Source organism: Branchiostoma belcheri, unplaced genomic scaffold (genome assembly GCF_001625305.1).
Source record: "Branchiostoma belcheri isolate BF01 breed outbred unplaced genomic scaffold, Haploidv18h27 scaffold31, whole genome shotgun sequence".
NCBI classification, from domain to species: domain Eukaryota; kingdom Metazoa; phylum Chordata; class Leptocardii; order Amphioxiformes; family Branchiostomatidae; genus Branchiostoma; species Branchiostoma belcheri.
Genome location: NW_017803921.1, coordinates 741,441 through 765,451, shown reverse-complemented (window position 1 = coordinate 765,451; position 24,011 = coordinate 741,441). Strand labels below are relative to the sequence as shown.

The following is a 24,011-nucleotide window of genomic DNA, read 5'->3' as shown; positions in this document are numbered from 1 at the left end:
TAACCCCGATAAAAAAGCCTAAAAACACGCTAAAAATACCCCCAAAACCCATACCTCTGCTTGGAGAGTAACCACTCAAGGGATTTGAAGAAAATGAAATAACTTCCTCAAAAAAGTGAAAGCCATCTATAGTGACCATGCACTCAAGTAACTTGAAGAAGATAGTTACAGTAGCCACTATACACAGGATTCTTAATGCTTGAACCAATATAGAAAATGATCTTAGACTCGCTATAAACGATCCACAAAAAATCACTAGTCCACAATGACCAGATGTTCCATATCATCGTGTAGCAGTTTCTCTTTCGTCTAAAAAATTACCTTTGTCCCCAGGTGAGGGTCATCCCCATCCAGCTGCAGAGACTGTTTGCCAAGCTGCTATTGGTCGATCAGGAGGCCTACAGCACCACTGAGCTCACGGACAGTTTTGGATGGACCAATAGCGAGGTATGTTACAAACACAGAATTTCAATTTTGGCAGTGGTTTGTAGACATGTTGTATCAATAACTGTATAGTAGCAGTTTTCCTGCCCTAAAATCGTATTGCGTGTTAACATAATAATTTTTTTATGCACAGGAGTTGCAGCAGCATGATGTTCAGGAGTTGAGCCGTATCCTGTTCAGTGCTATAGAGAGCTCGCTTGTGGGGACATCAGGACAAGAACTCATCGCCAACTTGTACCATGGTACCTTGGTCAACCAGGTAAGGTACTCAAGAATTTTTGCCATCTCTGATTAGAAAACAACATACATGTACAATAACCATTGTAAAGGTTTTGTATGGTAATTCCGTAGACAAAGCTATGTGCTAAGTTCAAATCTCATTTCGTGAACTTAGATGTCATGGGGATAGGTTTCTTATTAAATGTTTTTGTATTGATGTTTTGCCCTCCAGATCATCTGTGGTGTATGTGGGAGGATCAGCACACGTGAGGTAGGTTTTGAGAATTGACATATGTGAAATCCCTACTCAGTGTTTGTTTGACACTTTTTGTTTCAAATGGACAATGCATGTCACCTGTGTTACACAATCTCTTGCTTTCACAGTTTTTGTTCGATGCTTGGCCAACATTGCACCAGAATTTAGCCTGTTGCAGACCATATCTTTTCTGACACAACATTTCAAAAGTACAGGATGTCATCGTTAAATATGCAAGTATGACTTTAAGCGAGACGTTCTGCTGAATTGCTGTGCATAATACATTCCGGGTTTCGTGCAGGTGCAATACATTTGGTCGACATGCTTATTACCCCTCTGATGTTTTTATTTTTTTCCAGGAAGATTTCCAGGACCTGACGGTGGCTGTGGCAGGTTACCCCTCACTACAACATGCCCTGACTGATCAGTATGTGGAGATGGAGAGACTAGAAGGGAAGAACCAGTACAGATGTGAGCAGTGCAATAGGCTGGTCAATGCGAGAAAGGTCAGTCTTATTCAGAGATAACTGTTGAAATTAGTGCAAGCTTAAAAACATGAACAAGAACAATTGTTGATGCAATAAGAAGTACAGCAACTTTTTTTAGGTTAGTATGTAGCTTAATCTTGACACTTAAACATCAGAAAGCATTGATGTATTACTTTAATGTGTTCAAAAGTTACCTATAGAATTTCAGATTCAAGCTCTGAAGATAGGCAGTACGATTTGCCATTAGGTTTTCCTTATATTCTACTTTATTTTGTATTGTGCACCCAAAATTTCTTCTGTGCAACTAAATCTATAGCTTAGATTACCCAGTGTACCTACATGTATTCAAGAAAGTGAATATTGAGCCCTGCTAATATATTTTCATTCTCCTCTACCAGGGTGCCAGACTGAAGAAGCTGCCCCCCATCCTGTCCTTCTCCCTGCTCAGGTTCAGCTATGACTATGTCAAGTGGGAGAGGTACAAGGAAACCGGCAAGTTCACCTTCCCTAAGGAACTGGACATGGCTGTCTTCTGTCAAGATGTAAGTTTGAGGATATGTGTCTTCATGATCACTATATATAATACATTTAGCCACCACCAGGGCTCAAAATACTTTTTTTTACAAACCCGCACCACTTAGAGTTTAGGAAGTATGGATCATTATGTTGAGTATCATTGATACTAAGGGAAAATGGCTTTTAGTAATACAAAAAGGGAAATTTATATTCATAATCTTCTTGATTGTTATGGTCAACTTTTCCTTTTTCTACCTGCAGGTATTTTATTTATTGGTCAAAAGTTGTATTATAAACATTTAGTCCTTTGATTGTGTTTTTTGCAGGCAGAACAAGAAACAGACACGATGTATGAGCTGTTTTCAGTTGTTATCCACAAGTAAGTAACTTCAGAGTGAAGCTTGTCTGTCTGTGTGTTTGTTAATGTGTTAATGAGTTTTTCTGTATTTGTATGTGTGTGTGACACTGTTTATTTGTGTGTGTGTGTGTCGGCAAGGAGGTTAAAAAAGGCAAGGAGGTTAAAAAAGGGTTAACCTCCTTCCCTTTTTTAACCTCCTTGGTGTCGGTGTGTCTCCTTTTCTTCTAAGTGGATGAAGACTCCTATCTGTGATTTCCCCCCATTGCCTTTTGATTACGATGTTGATTTGAAGATGTTGCACTAACCTTTTTCTTGTTTTTGTGACCCCTCAGGGGCAGTGCCCATGGCGGTCACTACCACGCGTACATCAGGGATGTGGACGGACTGGGAGTCTGGATTCCTCCAGAGGACCAGGAAGTGGCCATACCTACAGACCCCAGCACAGGTAACAAATAACTGTTCTTAAAAAAAAAAATTCGATTTGCAGGAATTTTTTTACTGAATAACTCAGCCTTCTTCAGCTACCTAACCCAGCTGCTGAGGACATGTGACTTTATGCACAATTCTGTGTAATGTTAGCAAAAAGGTGTGACAGGTGTAAAGAAAGCCATGTACATCAGGGATTAGAACCAACCTTGTCTCAACCGGGACGGGGGACGATATAGACTTACAGCAATAAGAGTTAAATGTTGTGCATCAGAGTGAAAGGATGACGATGATGACGGTGATATTGGATACATATATTGGATCTAATAAATCCTTGTGTCAATCTATTTATGCAGATTTATCAACATCTACATGAAGATGATATACTTCAGACTCTGTAATGTACTTTAACAAAGTTTGTAAATTTGTACAGGCAAGGTTGACTACATCGAGGTCAGTAACCCCACCCAGCTGCTGAAGGCCATCCTGCAACAGGTGGGGGAGGGGGGCACCACGGTGGACAAGCTCAGTCAGGTGGGACAGACTTAAAGGGCATGATGTAACATTTTACACACTCTGACATTAAATTGTGGTTGGCAATAAAACAGCCCACACTTAATTTCCTTCCCGTCAATTTAACTACATGTACATCTACATCTACATCTATATGGTACTAAGCAATACCCCTCGCGGGGTCTAGGGCTTAGGGGAGTGGTCGTTCCCCAGCGTGACCGGTGGTGGTGGTAAGAAAAAAACAAACAAACAAAAAACAAACAAACAAACAAACAAGAACAACAAAACAGGTGCAGTACTATATACAGAAGTCATGGCTGGGGATTGGCCACATTCCTACAGCTGGGTACAGCTAGGGAAGCCATACATATATGTAGTAGAAAAGAACTGTGTAAAACTGTCCCTTCATTTCAAAGTCAGCTGGCTACTGTTCTGCACTATTCTGACTCGTGCTGTATGTTGTTTTCAGGCTCTGATGGAACAAACCGGAGTGTCGTGGAACAAGCGCTTCAAGAAACAGTATGGACCAATCACAAGGGTACATAGAAAAGGATTCAATTGTAGTAATGCAGATACTTGTAGTGGAATCAAACTATATCAAAATTGGCAGTTGTGTCCTTCAGTTATTTTTTTTTCTTTAACACAATAACCAGGAATTGTAAATGATAGAAAAATTAAGCATACTGGAGCCTGGTATGTCTTAAATTTGCTCAGTAACTTAACTTAATTGGATGATTGGATGCATGTGACTAGCAACTTGGTAGACAGCTGCAGTACTTCATTTTGCTGCTAGGTGGCATGACAGTACTAGTTGGGCCAAATGTGCAACTAGAACCCATGTATTGCTCTTTTATGTACATCGTAAAATGTATGATCAGTCATTTAATTTGCAGCCACTTTTCAGTAATGTGGTACATGCAAGTTACAGTATGATAATGAACTACCAAGACAGTAACTCTAATAATCTGACGTCTTGCAGTTCCTCAAGAAATATGACGACATCTTCGAGCTGAACCCTGTAGTGAACTGGGTGTCACTCAAGGAGCCGTCCGCCCCTGCAGACATGCCCGATACAGCAGCAACAAACACGGAAACAGACGGCATGTCTGGTGAAGACAAGAAAGGGGAAACATTGTCCAGTCAGGATTCCAGCTGCCAAGAACTGGATGTGGGAGGAAAGTGCAATTGTGGGGTAAATGTGGGGACCGAAACCTCTGCAGTGAAGAAGCCTGCTAAAAGGTGATGTATGATTTGTGTAAATAATTGTGAATAACCATGTTTTGTTTGTTTATTTGTTTGTTTGTTTGCTTTGTTCACTGGTATGATTTTTTTAATTGATTAGAATGTTGTGTGTTTGTTGTGTTAACAGGTGTGATTTCTCTATTTTCTGGATCACATTTGTATGTTTGTTTGTTTTCACAGGCCTCAGAAGTGTTGATTACCATATATTTGTTTGTCTTTTTGTTGTATTGACAGGTCTAGTGCCTTGAAGGTGTTGATTACCATGTTTTTGTTTGTTTATTTTGTTTGTTCAAATTGTTGTACATGTGTGTTAACAGGCCTATTTCCTTGGAGGTGTTGAGTACTATGTTTTTGTTTATTTGTTGTGTATTCAGGTCTGATCCCTCGGATGTTGTGAACTGTTGGTTTGACTTTAACGACTCCCGAGTTCGCCCCATCCCTGAGTCAGAGATACAGACCCAGTACCAGGGCAAGGAGAGTGCCTACATGCTGTTCTACAGGAGAAAATCTCTCAACAGGCCACTGGAAGGTAAAACCACTGTCACACATTCAGAACCTTCCCCTGACCACCAAACAACCAAGGTTGGCTCAAGTTTGGGAGCAGTCTGACCAGATTTAGGCCACCCCTACCTTTCAATACAAATCAAACTGACTTTGAGTCAAATTTGACCCTACACACCCGCTAGTACTACTCACCTGTACTCTCAAAAACCAGCCAAACATTGCCAAACCTCCTGTCCACACCTAAATGTTTTTAACATTTTGAAACATTCGGCTGGTGCAGCCGAACAGTAGCCAACCTCACCAAACTTGGCATTTATAAAATATTAAGTACCAGCTCTTCCCATCTTGGCCCCCGGTCAGCATTTTTTTAAATTAAAGCATTTCTCCTTTCAACTCACAGCCAAAGGCCTCCCAACCTATGGTATGCAAGCCTGGCAGTTGGCAGAAGTCATTGAAGAAAATTCCAGGCTTCAGAAGGAAAGGTTGGTGTGCCATACATGTCTTTGTACATGTTTAATTACATGAAATGGTAATACATGTTTACTGAAATGTAGTTCTGTGAAGTGTTGATAACTGCATTTGCAGTCATACAGCCTCCTTAATTCAAAGAATTACATATGCTGTCCTGTCTTTCTATCACCTTGGCCCAGTAGTCCAAGTCTATTTGCAGTTATTTCTTGTGATGTGGTTTGTCACTGCTGATATGTTTCAGCTTTCTTTCTTTCCAGCATTGTTCTTCTGTGCTCTTGTGTAGCTGCCTACTAGGACACACTAAAAACAATACCTGCATTTTTCATGGAGGACACACCAAAGTAATACCTGCATTTTTCATCAATACCTGGAGGTAATAAACCTACTGACATGTTAATTACCACAGGGAGGAGTATGACACAGCAGTTAACACCATCAGTGTAGACGTGCTGGTCTCTCACGAGTACATGTACCAGGGCGGGGCTCTGCAGACACTCCCTGGTTGCCATAGCAATGTGATGAGACTGACTCTGGACAGGAGGAAAAGTGTGGAAGATCTGAAGGTGTCTATACGAGAGGTGGGTATGGTTTATAGACTCACTGTAGACGGTCATTATGTTTACCTTCTCAAAACAAAAACAAAAATTGGTTTAAAATTTTCTTCGTTTCTTCTTCTTCACCAATCGTATTACCTGGATGTCTAACCTTCATCGACGTAGGTTACAGATGGTCATCATAATGTTGGCTCTAGTTAAACAAGTGGTTGTGAATTAAGAACTTTGCTATTCAGTCATTCTTCAACCTGATAGGTTTTTATGGTTACTTGTCTCCTTTGTTGTTTCAGATGTTGGGAAGTCTGTGGGCTGGACCCATGTGCCTTCACATAGCCAAACAGCTACCAGCAGGTCTACATCTATACGACTGTGTGTCAGGTGGGCTTTTGTACTTCATACAATGTACTTACTTACAGAGCAAAAACTTGAATCCCTAGCATCTTTATCTGTCTAGACGGTATAGCAGGCCCCATATGTAGCATCCTCTGGAAAGGCACTTTACACCTATTTTCTCACTCAACTCAGGTAAAAATGAGTACTTAGCTATGGGGATGGGGCATAAAACGAGGGCTACCATGTTGAGGATATCCACACCTCAAGCACATAAATTTAAGATCCCACCTGTCCTATTGAAAAGAGCATGGATCAAACCTTACAGTTTGGTCTTATGCAGCTTGAACTTACTGACTGGTGTGTTACACCTAAAGGCGGTTTATCGGTTATATAAAAAAATCTTGTGTCATAAGCCATATGCAAAGGAATTAATGAAAATGCAAGGCTTGCTTTCCTTTGGTGTATTTCCAAAAATTTTCAAATTTTACAACATGTAAGCTTTAAACCTCCCACATGTATTCCTTAATGTTTCAGGGGAGGACAGTAAAAGAGTGTTGGACGTTGGCATTGCTGAGGGAACCCAACTGTTTGTCTGGGATGGACATCAGGTACGTGAAGCCACTGTCACACATTAGGTCTAAGTTCTCTGTCATGACCAGTGGAAGAGTAGGTCAACTGTTTATTGAGTTCTTAAGCTAAACTGGTTTGAGTTGACTTTTTTAAGTTTATGCCTTAGGGCTTATTGGTGAAATGGTGAAAGAGTGTACAGAAAGAGTGTACAGAGTGTTCAGTGCAATTTAACCATTGTGACTTTTCTAAGTACTGCCATGGAATACAATCTAAGCTTTTTTGGGGTTTGACTAAGGCCACAGCAAGTAATTTTTATGGATGACATCAGAGTGCGCATGTCATCCAAATTAATCAAATCAACATGACTTTGCTTAACCTTACAGGTTGGAGGACTTGCAGTGCCTTCAGGAGAGCGTTGGGAGCCCGTAGCCATCAGCATCATACATGGTACCGGCGCCGGTTGCCATAGTAACACCAGCCGGGGGTTTGCGAAGTGTTCAGCGCTGGGAGAGTTGCGAGTCCTGGTGTCAGACCTGACCAACATTCCTGTACAGGCCCTGGTGCTGACCAAACTGTCGGACAAGAGCGGTGGTGAGACGATAATTATGCTTACCTTTACAGGAAGAAAACGTATTGTTTTTGCTCGGTTTCTTCTTCCTCTTCTTCTTCTCCAAATGGATAAAAGGTCAATATCAATTTCCAAGAAACTGATAGCAAGAAATACATGTAGGATCTGAGTACTCTAATGTGATTATTTTTATGTTCATGACTTTCACTGATCTCTTCCAGAAACAGGAGAAAACCTTCCATCAGTCGTACTGCACAATTCTCAGGTATGTACGGTGTTCAGTCTGCTTTCACCTCTTTCAATAATTGTTCTATGTGCATTTAAAGATTTTTGGATTTTTGAACAGAAAAATTTAGCAAATTATTTCTCATGTGTCTAGAAGAATGTTAGAAAATTTCTTACAAGCGGTAATTGTAAAGTGCATTCATTAAACTTGATCTTAAGCATCCCATGGGTGGTCCTGTTCACCAAATGTGTACATGCCAATATTTTCTGTATTCTCCAGGATGGTTCCAGTTTACAAGTGCTGGGTTTCAGGGATGGAGACAGACTGTTGGCTGAGACAAAGACCAGCAGAAGGTACTGTTAACCTGCTGGTCATGTTTACATAAGACTGTTTATGGATAGATGGATGGATGGGGGGAGAGAGGGAGGGAGGTTGATTGATTGATTGATTGATTGATTGATCAATCGATCGATTGATTGATTATTCAAGTAAATGGTTTAACATATCTATGATCTTGGTTTCCTCACCTGTCTGGTAGTTTTTCCTGTTCTTTCCATGTTTACTCAACGTATCATATCATATCAAAGCTAAGCTATGATATTTTGTAGGTTAATCAGTAAACTCTAAATCTCTGATAATCACGCACAACATTTTGGCTTGCAGGAAGAGAGGAGGCAGCCCAGAAGAGCAGACCCAGGGACAGACTGATGCTTCCCAAGTCACACTGTCTATAGAGGAACACTGTAGTGGGAATAAACTGGCTGCAGATATCACTGTAGATACTCAAGAGGTATGTCATTCTTTACAAAATCTCACCTTCATTTTGTTACTTTCCAGTATGAAAGAATTGTTATGGGTAGCTGAGCTGTGAGTTTCTTTGTGTATATCCGGACAGAGACGGTTGATAGCATGTGGGTGGGGAATTCGATTGACACGTACTGGCAGAATGGAAGGGCAAATGGTCAGACACATGTACAGGAAATAGGGTGAACTTGAGAGAAGGTTGATAGCACATGGGTATGAGAAAGATTAGTGACGACCAGAATGATATCAGGTCAAAAGATCAAACACAGGAAATAGGGGTGACCTTAAATGTCTGAAAAACTCAAAATACTATAGCCTGGGAAGTCTGAAATCTCTGATTTCTTGTTTTAGGTTAAAATTGTTTGTAAAATAATTTCATTTAGAGATATTCATGTAAAAGTACAAAATTAATGTATCCTTCTTCATTACATGTATATCATTATATAATTGATATATATTTGATTAAGTTGTGCTGTGCAAGCAAGCAACATACATTTATTTATTTATTTAATCTTCAATGACACCTGAGTAGCTCCTTCAGCCAATAGCTGATTTCCAAGGAGGCCCAGGGGGAGTACAGAAATGTAAAAGAATAATAAATAATAGAACATTAATTCACTAGATTCACATATTATTTCAGTCAGCTAGGCTCAACAGTAATTTTCTTGCTCCCAATTATAAATACACACTGTATGTGTTACCTCAATTGTTATGTGGCAGTGTTAATTGTGTCATGTTGATTATGTTTTTATTTATTTCTGAAGACTATAGGAACAGTGAAGGTGTTGGCTTTGTCACAGTTTGAGCTGGATGATCTTCATGGTATGTCAACATTCCCTTAAGGTTTTATCCTTTGCTGTATCACAAATACAGTATATTTCAATATGTTCTGTATTTTCTGTAAGAACATTACATGGACTATCAAAAATTCTATGCAGTATACATAGTGAGTAAAGCAAATATTTATATTTCATGCTTACAGCAACTTAATAGTTATTTCTGAAATTTAATGTGAAACCACTATGATCCATTTTTCCATGAATGATATTAATTTTATTCTTACAGAATTGTAATTTTAATTTTATATGTCGAACTGTTTCAAATCCTGCAGTCTGTTTTTAACAACACATGTCAACATAATACGTCAAAGTGTAAATACCACCTGCAAACAACCAACAAACAAAATTCTATTCTGCAGTCTAGAAATGATGATGTATGATCTTCATTTTGCATGATAAAAATCGCAGTATGTAACTATTACACTTTCTACCTAGGAGGCTGCCATCTCCGCATAGTTAACAACCAGGGCACAGGACCTCCCTGTAAGTGTGTAATTATTCCACCTACTTAACTGCAATCATAGCCACCTCGTTAATGGGGATATAATTACAGTAATGAATTATAGATAACGTCGGATTGGAAAGTACATTAGGGTGACAGTGGGAAATCTTGGCAGCAGCGTGCCATGCATGTTGAGTTGGAGTTTAGTTTATTAGCTCGTGTTTAGCATTCTATAGGAAAGGTTATGATATCATTGCTTTTTCAGTACGAGTTGAGAAGGGTTTGAAATTAATACTTAACGTCACATTTTGTAAGTTGTCAGAAATTGAACTTAAGGTTTCTGTAGATACACAAGATATACCGTCCCAATGTTACATACATGTACATTTTGTACATGTAGCTTAAGTCAGTACTAAAAATAGACTTTATAGGAGGTTCATGATCATATTATACAAGCAGTAGGGGAGGAGGATGTTCCCCCAGGAAAAATCTTGAAATCTTGACCCTCTGAAAGACTATTTCCTGCATTTTGTGAGGTGAAATTTGTTGTTAGACTCAGCTAAGTTTCCTTACATTTCTTTTCACATGTTAACATGCCAATTTTTGTCTGTTGAAGGTGGCAAAATTTTTGTCTGTCGTGAGCGCTAGCAGCAAATATTCCATTAAATTATAGACTTTATTTTGCAAAATCATGCCCGAAGTCTAATTGCTTCTACATTCAAAGATACTAAATGAAAGAATGAATGAATGAATAAATGAATGAATGATACTATTCGGTACAATACAGTAATAGGAGGCAGACAACTATACTGTCTGGAAAAACTTATACTTCTACTACTACGCTAGCTATTATGAGGTTTTAAATTATGGAAAGGCTGGCACTGCCTAGAACACTGGGCCTATTAAAGCTGGAAAGGTGAAGCATTAGAGCCACCCTGTTAATAGTATCAGACACACATGACAAAACAAATGGTGCATGTGATCAGGCTAACTCAGCCGTGTAATGTCCTTCTATCAGCGCTGCCAATTGAACCATTGACCAGGTAATTGCCAAGTACACGTCAGACAGTGGGGAGGTCGTCTGGGTGAACGGAAGAGACGTGTGCGGAATTAAGATAGATAGACTTGGCCTTGTGCAAGTTTTACCTACAATAGCGGGTTTTGTTGTAAGGGAGCGGATAAATTGAGGAAGAATATTATCCATTTTGGCAATGTTTTTGTGCTTTTTTTTCTACAATGGAACAATTTAATGTTACAGTAGTGCTTTCATTATCGATGGCAAGTAAGTATTGTTGTAAGAGAGCAAAGATATCATAACTAAATGTCTAGTGACTGTTAAGCAATTGTTTTGTTTGGATTTGGATGTAAAAAACAATATCTTTAGCAAATTTTGTCGATGGAGAACAAAGATATCACAGAAGTATGTCTTGCACTGAAGCTGTTTGCAATTCTTTATGTTACTTTTCTAAAACATAAGACCGACATTGTCATGTACAATATCAATGGTAGCTTGTTGTATAAATAGAATAGAGGTATTGCATGGAGAATACAGTCTAGCCACTGTTTAGGAATGTTGGATTATTGAAGCCCATTATAGTCTCACCACTATTAAACAGAATGTTTTCCTCCCCAGTATATGAAGACCAAACAGTGGAGAGTGTGAGTCTGAGAACAGAGGCGAGACTGAGACTCCAGCCTGGCAAAGCGCCAGCTTCGCACCAAGTAAGGCTGAGCTCCTCTGGCATTGTCCTTTCTCTAGTAGAAATCTGTGTCATACGCTAAATTTGCACTTCAATTTTGTGGCAATGTCAGTAAAGTGATATTTTGTAGTTTGGAGACACTGATATTGAATCCTTGTGCCACTGGGTTTTGTGGTTAGGGTTGTTGAAGGTTCTCGGTTCGAATCCCTGCAGGTCCACTATTGTGTGGCCATGTTAAAATGAACTGTTTGTGACGTCTTGGAATTTCAAACAGTATGTGTAGATAGAATTGTAGTAACAACGGAAATCAGAGGAGATGTTTCTAGGTGTGACGAGTTAAATTGCGGACCAAGTCTTAAAACACAGCGACTATACAAATGTAACACGATCTACAGTAATGGCAGCAACTGAATCCTTCTAGACTGGCATTTGGATGGATGCCAGATTGTGTCAGAGTTGGCGTAGCACGTGCCAGCGTTGCTATTGGTTACCAGAGCGGTGGTTTTACGCTGTCGCTGCAGACAGACAGTTGTTGGTTGGGTGAGGTCTGCCGTGAATGGGCCCCAGTGTTAGGGGATTGTCTGATATGTTTTGTTCTCTGTTTCTTGGGGTCATGTAAGGACAACGTTGTCTCCAAGCAGAGGTTTGGGTGGGGGGAGGTTGTGGCAGCCGGAATTTTTACATGGTCATTATAGACTATAGAGAAAGGGTTCTTAATGCAGATTCGACATAAATGATCTAGATGGTGTCTTATGTAGTATGGGATGACATGATAGATCCAATGTGTGTTATAACTGTTTATAGATGTTGTTGTATGTAGGTAGTATGGTTTTAATCATTACTGTGTGTGTTATAACTGTTTATAGATGGTGTGTACATGAATGCATGTAGTATGGGTTTTATAATAACTGTAATAATAATAATGAATGGTTTATTGGTCAAATATTACCCATAACTGTTTGTGTTATAACTGTTCCTAGATGGTGTTGTACGTGAGTATGCTCCCATCTGTGGATGATGTGGCTGATTTCGAGGTTCTCACTGACAAGAAGGCTACGATCGGTGACTGTCTCCGCCAGACCTGCGCCCGTGCGGGCATCCCTCCCGAGAAGTGGCACCTCCGCCGGACCAACTGGTGCGGGGAGGCGGAGGATCCTCTAAACGACCTTGACATCACTCTGGAAGCAGCAGGCTTGCACCATGGTGACCTTGTAGTGTTACAGGTATGACGCTCTGTGGGTTCATCTTTGTAATTCCATTGAAATACTGTAAATCAGGATTTTTTTTGGCGGTACTTCAATATTCACGGTTTTCATGGTCACTTCTTTGCTGCAAACTTATCATTACCATGAACAAATAATTAGCCAACTTTCTTTTTGCTGCACCTGCTGCCATCACGAACATATAGTTCTGAAAAAATGTCCATTTGTTTTTCTCAGACTGCAAACTTTTGCTACCATGAACATAAGTGATTTACAGTACTTTTGCTGAAAGAAGTGCAGTATAGCCAGGCTAGTCATATCCCCAATTCTTTAAGCTTTTGTTTTCAATCTTCATAACTGGATTTTGCTACAGGAAGGGAGGATCCCGCCCAAGGGGTTCGTCTGCATCCCGGTCTACCTCTACCCATCCCCGGAGCAAGGCATGCTGGGAGGAGGGGACAGTGGCATGCTGGGTTGGATCACAGCTGGAGTCAACAGTCTCCTGCACGCAAAGCCTGATGGGAGGGGGGGCGGCGACAGTGGAGTACTGTTTCTCGGCGACCTTGAAATTTCCAGGTAAGCTCCCTTGTAACCAGTAGACTGATTTTCATAGTTTTATAGAATCTTAAGGTTCTGGGTTCAAATTCCTGGCAAGCCCCAATGTTGTGCTGTTAATTTTTTTTTTAGTACATGTAATTCCTTTACATTAGAAGTTCCGTCAGCTCATTTTTGTGATGCTGAAGAAAAGTGATGGAATGACCAGAAGTAATCTCCGTAGTTTATCCAGTAGTGCCTAAGAGTTTGTATTGTCTTTGAATATTGAGGCTTACCTTATATATCTATGTTGCGACAACTAGGAGTTACTGGGTCTCTCTTATTATGGATTGAATCCTACCTGAGCGATCGTAAACAGCGAGTTGTTATAAACGGGATGTGCTCTGAATGGCTATCAATTGATGCAGGTGTTCCACAAGGGTCACTTCTCGGCCCATTGCTCTTTCTTGTTTTTATAAATGACCTTGTTGACAACCTACGAACAGATTCCCGTCTTTTTGCTGATGACACCGCACTGTTAGAGATAATCATGGATCCCGTTGTCTCAGCGAACAGACTGAATCATGATCTCAGTGTAGTGTCAGACTGGTCAGACCAGTGGCTTGTAACATTCAATCCCGGCAAAACAGAACTGATGACTTTTTCCTCTAAAAGAAGAAAGGTTCTTCACCCACCACTATACTTTAGAGGTGTTCAGCTGACTGAAACCCCCTCTCACCAGCACCTTGGCTTACATCTCACTCCAAATTTATCATGGTCACTCCACGTGTCAACTCTGGTGACGAAAGCAATGAAGCGAGTTAACTTGTTGACAAGAATATCAAATTTTGTGCCACGGAAAACGCTTGAAATCTTGTACAAAGCCATGATACGTCCTTTACTTGAGTACGCCAATGTTGCCTGGTGTGGTGTTCTTATGAAGGATTCAGACCTCCTTGAGTCAGTCCAGGTGTCCGCTGCCCGGGCTTGCACAGGCGCAATGAGAGGGACGAATCACCACCGCATTCTATGTGACGTCGGTTGGGAAACACTTGCCAACAGACGCGAAAAGTTCAAACTTGTTCACTTTTATAAAATGGCCAATGGCTTAGTTCCCAAATATCTACAAGACTTGGTTCCCCCACTTATCCGTGATTCCACCCCTTATGGCCTGCGTACTGACCAGAATTATCTCCCTCTTACCATCAGAACTGAAAAGTACAAAAAATCCTTCTTGCCTTCTGCTGTTTTCTCTTGGAACAAGTTACCCCAGACCGCCAAAGAATCCCCATCCATTCGTGCATTCAAAAATAAATTAGAGTCTTGCTTTGATAGCATGCCCAGACATCCCCACTACTCTCACGGCCACGGACACCATGTGACTCACCTCACCAGACTCAGGCTTGGTTTCAGCCAGCTGAACTACCACCTATTCCAGCATCACTGTATCAGTAGTCCCGAGTGCAAATGTGGGCATCCAAATGAGACACCAGAACACTATTTATTACACTGCAAATGTTATAATACTGAAAGGACCAAAATGTTGTTATCCATATCTTGCCTTCATCTTGAAAACATACTTCCTTCCGACCCACTCAACGTAAATGACGCCACATTATGTACTTTACTTCTTACTGGTAGCCCCAGCCTCCCTTACCCTACCAACTGCCGTATCTTTGATATTGTGTTTAACTATATCCACAACTCTGGAAGATTTGACCAATCTCAATAATGTTATGCTAGGTATTGGTGCGCCAGCCACTTTCATTTTATGTTAATGCTATACTTTATGCCATCTTTATGTTTACATTTGTATTATGTTTTATGAGCAGCGGATTTACATAAGCACAACAAGTGCTTCCTATCCAATGCTCAAAAATCCATGTGAATAAAAATAAAAAAAAATATCTATGTTGCATATGTTGTATGTATGACTACCTATCCTATTTTCTCCCAGGGTTGACACTTAACAATAGTCTAGTTGGGCAACCTTGTATGTTGTAAGCCGAGCTAATAAATAAATAAATTGCTTACCTGGATGTCTAACCTTCATCTAACCTAACAAACAAAGAATGCTAGTAAGACCTTACAGTGTGTTTTCCCCACTGCACAGGGAGGCTTCACTGCTGGACCTGAAGACCCAGCTCCTGACCCGCCCCCATATGAAGGATGCTCCTGTCCCCACCCCAGGGTTTCTCAGGGTCAGGACAGTGGAGGGGGGGCGGCCGGCAAGGGTGCTCAGGGGGGGCACACAGACTCTCAAGTAAGGGCAGCTCTGTGTAATAACTATAATAATTCTCCAAGCAGAATAGAGCGGAATCATTCCTCAGCTGACTCTATTCTCAAGTAGACTCCTTGGGATGTTTCTTATACCTTTCTCTAGGCATTTTCTCTGGCTTTTTTGAGCGTTTCTTTCAAAGTCCTAAAAAATGTCCCAACCAGCCCAACCTTTACTTGGAAAATGAGCTTGTGTCAGTCATTATATATCTATATTCAATATACAGTGCTTACATCACAGTTTCTCCCTTATATTTTTCCGTCTTTTCTACTGCAGGTATCTTAAAATCAACAGTGCCACCCAACTGTGTGTTCAGGTACTGCCACAGGAGGAGGATCTCAAGTAAGTACTTTAGTAGTAGTAGACTGGTTTATTCATTCGTTCTTCATACAAGTCAAGTCATGATAGCCTCTTGACTCTTAAATATTATAATTAGATACACTTCCAAAGTTCTACTTCAGACTATAAACTTAAAGACATATATTATAATACAATTGAAATGGCAGCCATGTAATAAGAAGAAAGAAATTTTATTAGTAAATGGTTGAAGACCTAATTGATGATGTCTTATATTCCTTGCTAATACCTACACTACAATGTATAAGGGCTACGCTAATGTTGCTATATCATCTCCTTGCAGCCAAAGTGTCCTTGTGCTAAACCTACGCCGGAGGATACCAAACTCCCGCGAGTACACCCCTGAGGAAGAACTCCTGTGGGATACCAGCAGAGGTGCCACGCCTTCTGTTCTCAAACAAGTCATCGCCGATCGTTTCGTACTTCCAGTGGAAAGAGTGTCTGTCGCCAAACACTTTCCAGAGAAATTCCAGTGGCTCCCCATACAAGTGCCCAAAATGTCCGGAAAACCTACTAAAGGGAAGAAGAAAGGGGGAGGAGGAGGGGGTAAGGGTGGAGGGGGTGGTGGGGCAAACCTGAAGAAGCCTCCCTACATGCTGAAGGATGGGGATACACTCGGAGTTAAGGTAAGATTCAAAATTACTTAATAGATAGTCTTTTAGGCTTGAAATACTGTAAAATGGTAGCAGTATAAATTATGTGGAGTGGAATCATTCCTCAAGTATTAACAAACATCTTTTGTTGGGGAATGAATGAATTACATTTATTATACCTTTAAGACAGCTATAACTCAGTGTAAAATATTGAACAAACATTGAATGAAACTTGGTAATGTAGATGTATTTCTGACGTGATAATTGACACCTGTCATTCCTGCAGGATCTACAGTTTGATCCGTACAACAAGGATGACTTCTCGACCCCCACAGATGACGCTGGGAAGGAGGAGCTGCGCAGGGTGGAAGAAGAGAAGAAGCAGAAACGACAGCAGGGCAAAAACAGTAGCAGAGGCGGGAAGAAGGAGAGAAGACCAGAAGTGGGCATCACCATACATGTGGATGACTTCAGATGATGTTGATGTCATCTAGTCTGGGTGCCATCCTCTGTACTTTCTGCCGGCTTCTTATGTTGCTGGCCACCACGGAGTCTGGACTCCCTATAACGTCTGCTTGAATTAGCTCATTACGTGATATCATCACCAGACGTTATAGATATCAGCAAGTCCACACTCTGTGGTGGCCAGTGGCATTAGGAGACAGCGGAAGGCACACAGGCTAACTAGTCTTCTCAGCAGGCTCTACCACTAGGGCTCTATAGGAGCTTAATGGCTAACACCTCTAAGTCAGGAGAATTGGAGACATCTTTATGCCATGGATTTATGCAACTGTGCGATTGTTGTCAGACTGAGTCTGTTACCATGGTGTTGGAGGCTGTGATGACTGGTTTCAATCCTGAGCTTTTGCATTTTTGTGGTGATGAAGACTACTGTTGGTAGTTCTGAGAATGGTTCTCTTGAGCCGGAGGTGTAAGGCCAAAAGCTCTGAGGGAGGAGGTCCATGCAATCAGCCTCTAGCAGCGAGAGGTTACAACTTTAGCACATTCTGAAGATTTGCAATGACTACTGTGCAATGTCACCATATACTAGTAGTTTGTTATCAGCAAAGGTACATCACACCCACATACTGAATGACAAACTTTATTATAATTTACATGTATGGTAAATTAAACATACAAACTTTCTTTGAAATATTTCTTGTTTTAGTTATGTTTACTAAATCCCGAATATGTGTGTAATTTTCAGTTTGGCAGTTAAAAGGAAGAATATTCAACAATTTTCCTGAAATAGCACGTCCCCATTTACTATCCGTCTGAACAATTTCAATGTGCTTTCGAGGGAAAATGTCTACCAGGCTTTGGAAAGCGGCTGAAGAGTAGAAATTAGCTAAATAGACAATATGCCAGAGGAGGGAACAAGGAGTGGCAAACTGGCATACCGTCTATTTGGCCAATTTCTACTCTTTCCAGCTGCTTCCCAAAGCCTGGTAGAGGCCGGGAAAATATCACTGAATTTGTATGTGGATACAATCTATTGCTTATTGTCCATTGAGACAAAGATATTAAACTGTTGACTGACCAACACCCACGGATCCTAGTCATTACTGTGTTTCTTTCTATGATCCCAGTTAAGCAATATGGCACTAGTATAGTTGGCTTCAAGTATTTATAATTTTCAGTGCCTTGAAGTCTTAACTACATGTACAAGATTGCAGTGCCTTTGTATGAGACATGCTTATCTTGCTAAATATCTATGGATAGTACTTAAGTAACCAATATGGTACTAGTTGGCTTTAGGTATTTGTAGATTCTAAATCTTTAGTGTCTTGGAAAATCTTAATCTTAGTGCCTCCATGAGACTTGCCTTACCTATGGATAGTACTCAATATGCTGCCTACATCTGTGTATTGCTAAACAGCTATAGAAAGTACTCAAGTAAAAACACAAAGACACAGAATGTTAACTAGAATAATTTATTTCCATAGTAGAAAAAATGGAAAACATGGTATTGCAAACGGGATGGTACATACGCCAATACAGTGAGATGCGCCGTCACTTCATAGTTTTCCAGGGTGAACAAAAGTACAGTTAGGTCATCACAAATGTTTCTTCTCTAGACTGCGAAAAAGGTTCTGTCAAGTCCCCTACGTGTGAAATGGTCAGTTCCAAAACTCCAGTAACGTGTTGCATGTTGGAATGTACCATTAGAGAAGAGGGGTGAACAGGTAAATTTTCACAGGTAGAATCACAAGGTTCTGACTTGTACAAGGAGTCTACAGCTATCCTACATGAGCCAAGCATTGTCAGAAAACAGTTCACGTTGGCAGTAAAGGGTTGTGTACTGTGCTACTCAAAACTCTTACGTACGAGGATTTTTTTTGTTTCGCTTCAATTAACTCTTTCCCATAAGATGCTGCAATTACCCCTGCAAGGACCAACTCAATGGTTGTTACTGGGACTGTTTTGTCAAAGTAAACTTTCTTCTTTTATCTTCTTTTTCTACAAGAAAGATGTCGCATTGAAAACACCACTGCAAAGCAAAAGTGTCCCATTTCGTTTGGAGTTGTCATGTTCTGAATACATCATGAAATAAAATTTCCGAAAAGTGCCAAAAGAACAAAAATGCAGGCTATCCACTTGCAAATATGAGTTCAAACAACCTGAATGTTACTTTTTTGTTTGTTTTCTGTGAAACTGTCTTTTGTGTTCCCGTAAAGAAAGGGTGGTAATGGAGCTTTTCGTTATTTTCATTTTATCCAGACTTTGAGGCTTTGAAGTTGTGGTGGGCAGAGGTTATCGAGGGGTGTATTGCTCATCTATAGGGGTAAACCAACAAGTTTTATTTCGAGTGCTCTAACAGTTACGATAGATACAATATGTGCAGTCTACTGTAAATATAGGTACTACTTGGCCTGAATCCCAGTTACAGTAATACGTGTAAAACTCCACTAGAACGACAGTTGGGTTAACAGTTCTCGCAAAATTCAAACCCCTAACATTGTACTAAGTGTTGTAGTATGTATCCCACACAGGGAAAAGAACATCGCTTGTATTTGGGTGTATTTCTCTCCAGTTTTATGTATGTCCTGTATTCACGATATCGAATCCGTTTCCTCGCCTGTTTTCGTTAACATGTAACCGTCCAAAATTTCCACTGTTCAACATAACCACCAGTACCCTTTTTTGGCTACGCCTCGGGGCGAAGCTTTTTCATTTTCTTTTTGAGAACTTCTTTCTTTCAAGACTAACACCACTGGCAACCAACCACAGTTAATTATAACATCACTAGCATTATGTTTCTATATTATGTATCGATATAATGTTCAGTTGTTTCCGTTATCTGTCTAGAGTGAGCTGGGAATACAGGCTCATGAATATAGTTGCAAAAACTACAACTTCCCTAAGCATAAATTGGAAATAATCGAAAAAGTAAACTGAAGAAAAAAAAAATTAAAGTTAATTGTACTACATCTTGGAAACAACAGTTAAATCAGTTTCTATCTTTCCCTTCCAGAATCAAAACTTCAAATCATCTTTCCACTCAGTGTTTCTACCTTTTTTCCTACTAGGTGAGTTGTCAATTCATTTTGTCATTTCATCGTATTCTGCTTAGTAATGTCATCTACTACATTGGCAATACTACACAATATAAGTATTATATAGATGTAAAACCAAATTGGTTCAACAGAAAGGAAAGGAAAAAAAAAGAGAAAAATCTCAAAACGTCCCAAACAGTGAGTATCCAGTTTTGTTGAGAGGTGCTTGGCTCAGACAGTCACCTACCTTTGATTGCACAGCGATCCTTTATAACTCCACGACTCCAAGGGGTTTAAATACAGGGCTTGGGCCACATCTTTTTAGTATTTTCCACGCGTACACAACCCTGCAGAAACTACGATGTATTGGTGGTGGTACATACGGCTGTGATTTTTTTTTACTGCTGTACAACAAAGGAAAAATATCGACTTTCTCTCCTCCTTTAGTAAGTGTAATGTGCTGCGATCATGTTTTCCTGCCTCAACCTTTTCCAACTATACTTTTGCCACTGTTATGGGGTTTTGTTGTCCCTCCAGGGAGGCCACAGGCCTGCACCCCCATTTCTGGATGTAATATTCCAATGGAATCACAACAACATCCCACTGGAATAGTTCACTTAACATCCGTACAGGGGGGACCCGGAGAGATGAATATTGGTGTTGCTTTTTTTTTATATTTTTTTTTTTACTTTTTTGTCTCAACTTCGAAGTTAATGGCTATAACTGTGAAGAACATAGACCTACCAATAAATTTGTAAGTTGCTCTCATCTTTCCAGGGAGTACGTTTTCGGGCTAGCATTCCGATCTGATCTTTTTTTAAATTCCACGCTAGCCCCAGCGACAGACCGTGGCAACACACAGCCGGTCAACTCCAGTTCAAGCTTTACTTTGGGTCTTTCGAATCTGACATGGTAAAATGGCATCGCAGGTTGTCGTTGGAACAGAACTGGTCTTCGTGTCCGATGGTATGATGGTTTTTAGCCTTAATGCGTTGTTGCGTATTTCTAGAACTCAGCACATTTTTGGCATCATAAGGCATTTTTACATTTACATTTACCGACAACTCACTGGCAGCGAATTTCAATATACAATCTCTCTCCTTTACATGCTGCCAGCGGATGCCCCAATTTTTTTTATACAATTTTTTTCATATAAAAAGGCTTGACTCTACATTCTTTTTCGTCTCTCCTAGCATAGAAAAAATACAAAAACTTTTTCTCTTGAAATAAAAATACACAAATGATTTTAAACAGAAAAATAGCTGAGGTACGCGGGTACCCCTCCTGAGGTAGCATTTTATACAATAGTTCTTTCATTTCATCTCATTACCGTCCCTCGTTTTTCAAACTGGCCAACTTACAAATTCATTTCATTGCAAAATCATCTCCGACAGAACTTTTTTAATCTTTGCTTTTTCCTAACATATGTTCTACCCCACCTCTTCAAACAGTTAATTATTTACCAGCCAGACAATTCTTTTCAATAGAAACAAGCGCAGCAATCTATAGCTTGATCATCCCCATCCCTACGTGGCACAGCCCAAATATGGACTCTTCTATTCATTATAATACATCTGGGCTGTGCCAAGTTAGAATTGTGGGGGTGGTCAAGTACCTAAAGCTAGACTCAAGCGGCATATACAGCGCTTTCTTGGCTTGCAGCTAAAGTCACAAAATCAGCGATGCCTTATTTACATGTCCCCTTTGCAAAAACAGGTGAGTGGAAACCGAATCCCCTTTTTTGTTTTTTACAGAGAGCAAGCATGGTAGAACTCAACATACGTACCGTGTACAACAAGAGTCAAACTAATACCATCAGGGGTTTTTTTTTATCAGGACTTAACTTTTTTTTTCTCGAAACATGTGAGGTAAACAAGCAAAACAATGCTTCTCATCCTTTGTCAGTCTTTGGTACTGGGGTCAGGGGTCGGACATTGGGTGACGTTGCTCCGTGGTGGTTGCCATGTGGGGGGTGCGTTGTTGTGGCGGGCTACTGCATGTTGACATGCTTGGGTGGGCCGGGCTGGCGCCGCTGCATGGGACCCTGACCTTGCTGTTGCTGTTGGGCTTGTGTGACCAATTTACGGATCTGTCGCTGTGCAGACTGGAGATGGAACAAAACATAACACAAATGAATAAAACTGAACATTTCATATTCATTTAAACCACCAACAATCAGCACCCTCATTGTAAGATTCAAGAATGGTGTGAAGCTGTGACATTCAAAGCTCTGTGCAACAGCATCATTTAACTCCAAATGAAAGTGCAACCAGTAACGACTCACCTGAACAGCATAGAAGTTTCCTACAATGGTGACGGGCACCTCTCCGTTTTCATCCCCCTGCTTGTTGCGTGGAACTTCGATTCTTGCGCTGGTATTTTTTTGTAGACCCTGAACCTGTGGTGGGGAGGGGGGTGGAATATTTATCAGACAATGTAGTTGACAGTGCAGTGACATGATTTAAACTAAAACCAACATTGTAATCAACTTTTTCAGAGACAAATCAAATCAAACTTGCTAATTATGAGGGACAGTCTGGATTGGTGTATTGCAAATGAAACACTTGGGTTGAAGCAACTGTATGTACATGTATGTACATGTAGCATTAAGTACAAAATGTAGTACATTACATGTATGTTACTTACAGAGGCTCCTCTCTTGCCGATGATGCGTCCGACCATGTTGGATGGCACAGGGATTTCTGCACGCAGGACCTAAGTAAAAGAAACATTCCAAACATTCCTTACAAGGAACTTCTTTGCAACATACAAGAAGTCAACACACACAAATCTCTAGTCTAGAACACACTTAAGATGTGAAATCTACAAGCAGTTACTTAATTCAGGCAGATGGGGAAGAGCCTTTTCAGGCAAGAAAGAGCAATACAGGTGCAGAAATGCCCTGCAGTTAACTCAAAACTGCAAGAGGGCTCTCTTACACTACCAACTGTTTTTTTTATCACTTCACTTCAACACACTCCATGCTCAGGAAACAAAGACACACGCAAACAAAAAATCCAAGACATTATCAACTCCTGTGTAGGAAACACTGCAAACTGGGGAGAACTACTACAGGAAGAAGCATCACTGTTCTTTCTCAGGAAAACATTAAGCACGAGCAAAGATTGCCCCACACCAAGCAGAGTAAGTTCTGGGGCCAACTCACCACGTTGTTCCCTGTGTACCCCTCCTGTCCAACACAAAGGGAAACACCCTTACTCCTTCACGTCAAGCTAACTATGGTATACTTAACAACTCTAAACTACCATACTTTAACCTTCTCCCTGTTTAGTTAACCTTTAGGCACCAAATTTGTATTGGTTATGGGTCAGGTCAGCAGCAGAAAAAAGGTTAAACTGCAAAGAATGAAGACCTTCTTTGGTAGGGCACAAATGTTTCAAATTTACAATATGGCCCAGACACCCTAGTACAGTATACCCAAAGCAAGACTTACAGTATACTATAAATGAGACTAAAAAAATGAGATCGTACTACCACATCGTTGCCTGCATATGCCTCCTGTCCGACTTTGGTGAAGACCCACCATTGTACCTGCACAGAAGGTAAATATTTGCATATCAGTTGGCTGGCACATATTGTCAAATTTGATTAGAAGAAGTATATGGTTCTACCAACATCCTTACAGTAATTCTTGTTGTACGTAACTGATCTTTTATTGCAAGTAACAGAAACAAACTTATGACACCCTGAAATAAAAGCTGTCATATTTTGTTTCACTTTCTCTACTCTCTACACGTGCCATGTGACCGTCCCTACCTTCCACTGGGCGTCAGGAGATCCGGTGATGGACACTTTGCGTTCGCCCTGCCCCTGAGCGCTCTGGTCTGCCGGTGCGATCTTGATGGTGGCGTTGGCCTGCCTGGACGCCGAGCGGATGTTCTGACCGCCCGGTCCGATCAGTGCGCCCACCACGCCGCCCGGTACCCACAGGTCCGACTTCTCCGAGGGCTGGGGCTGCTGCATCTGCTGTTGCATGGCAAGGGCGGCGGCCGCTGGGGGCAGGATGCCAGGGAACATGGCAGGGTTGCCTGGCATGGCATTGGGCTCCGTCTGGAA

At 40.8% G+C, this 24,011-nt stretch overlaps 2 protein-coding genes across 15 annotated transcripts in view; one reads left to right on the top strand and one right to left on the bottom strand.

The window, feature by feature from the left end:
- LOC109474437 (ubiquitin carboxyl-terminal hydrolase 40-like) overlaps positions 1 to 17,559 on the top strand; it is an 18,593-nt gene extending 1,034 nt beyond the window's left edge. The window contains exons 2-29 of the mRNA XM_019774731.1: positions 334 to 447; positions 578 to 703; positions 896 to 934; positions 1,279 to 1,425; positions 1,806 to 1,949; positions 2,250 to 2,302; positions 2,614 to 2,726; positions 3,141 to 3,241; positions 3,690 to 3,758; positions 4,200 to 4,459; positions 4,837 to 4,991; positions 5,367 to 5,448; positions 5,844 to 6,015; positions 6,282 to 6,369; positions 6,859 to 6,932; positions 7,278 to 7,485; positions 7,684 to 7,727; positions 7,968 to 8,041; positions 8,352 to 8,478; positions 9,257 to 9,314; positions 9,767 to 9,814; positions 11,407 to 11,495; positions 12,454 to 12,696; positions 13,049 to 13,251; positions 15,323 to 15,472; positions 15,764 to 15,829; positions 16,128 to 16,470; positions 16,724 to 17,559. Of these exons, the coding sequence (XP_019630290.1) occupies positions 334 to 447; positions 578 to 703; positions 896 to 934; positions 1,279 to 1,425; positions 1,806 to 1,949; positions 2,250 to 2,302; positions 2,614 to 2,726; positions 3,141 to 3,241; positions 3,690 to 3,758; positions 4,200 to 4,459; positions 4,837 to 4,991; positions 5,367 to 5,448; positions 5,844 to 6,015; positions 6,282 to 6,369; positions 6,859 to 6,932; positions 7,278 to 7,485; positions 7,684 to 7,727; positions 7,968 to 8,041; positions 8,352 to 8,478; positions 9,257 to 9,314; positions 9,767 to 9,814; positions 11,407 to 11,495; positions 12,454 to 12,696; positions 13,049 to 13,251; positions 15,323 to 15,472; positions 15,764 to 15,829; positions 16,128 to 16,470; positions 16,724 to 16,915 (3,582 nt within the window). The 3' untranslated portion in view covers positions 16,916 to 17,559. The remainder of the gene's footprint in view (positions 1 to 333; positions 448 to 577; positions 704 to 895; positions 935 to 1,278; positions 1,426 to 1,805; positions 1,950 to 2,249; positions 2,303 to 2,613; positions 2,727 to 3,140; positions 3,242 to 3,689; positions 3,759 to 4,199; positions 4,460 to 4,836; positions 4,992 to 5,366; positions 5,449 to 5,843; positions 6,016 to 6,281; positions 6,370 to 6,858; positions 6,933 to 7,277; positions 7,486 to 7,683; positions 7,728 to 7,967; positions 8,042 to 8,351; positions 8,479 to 9,256; positions 9,315 to 9,766; positions 9,815 to 11,406; positions 11,496 to 12,453; positions 12,697 to 13,048; positions 13,252 to 15,322; positions 15,473 to 15,763; positions 15,830 to 16,127; positions 16,471 to 16,723) is intronic.
- An 806-nt stretch (positions 17,560 to 18,365) lies between these two features.
- LOC109474522 (insulin-like growth factor 2 mRNA-binding protein 3) overlaps positions 18,366 to 24,011 on the bottom strand; it is a 63,071-nt gene continuing 57,425 nt past the window's right edge. For 10 of the 14 annotated variants that reach the window (XM_019774816.1, XM_019774822.1, XM_019774817.1 and 7 more), the window contains 6 exons: positions 23,712 to 24,005; positions 23,427 to 23,486; positions 23,101 to 23,124; positions 22,581 to 22,649; positions 22,219 to 22,332; positions 18,366 to 22,038 (listed from right to left, as the gene is read on the bottom strand). In XM_019774816.1, the coding sequence (XP_019630375.1) occupies positions 21,925 to 22,038; positions 22,219 to 22,332; positions 22,581 to 22,649; positions 23,101 to 23,124; positions 23,427 to 23,486; positions 23,712 to 24,005 (675 nt within the window). In that variant the 3' untranslated portion in view covers positions 18,366 to 21,924. The remainder of the gene's footprint in view (positions 22,039 to 22,218; positions 22,333 to 22,580; positions 22,650 to 23,100; positions 23,125 to 23,426; positions 23,487 to 23,711; positions 24,006 to 24,011) is intronic. The other 4 variants (XM_019774820.1, XM_019774823.1, XM_019774819.1 and 1 more) reach the window with 3 other exon arrangements.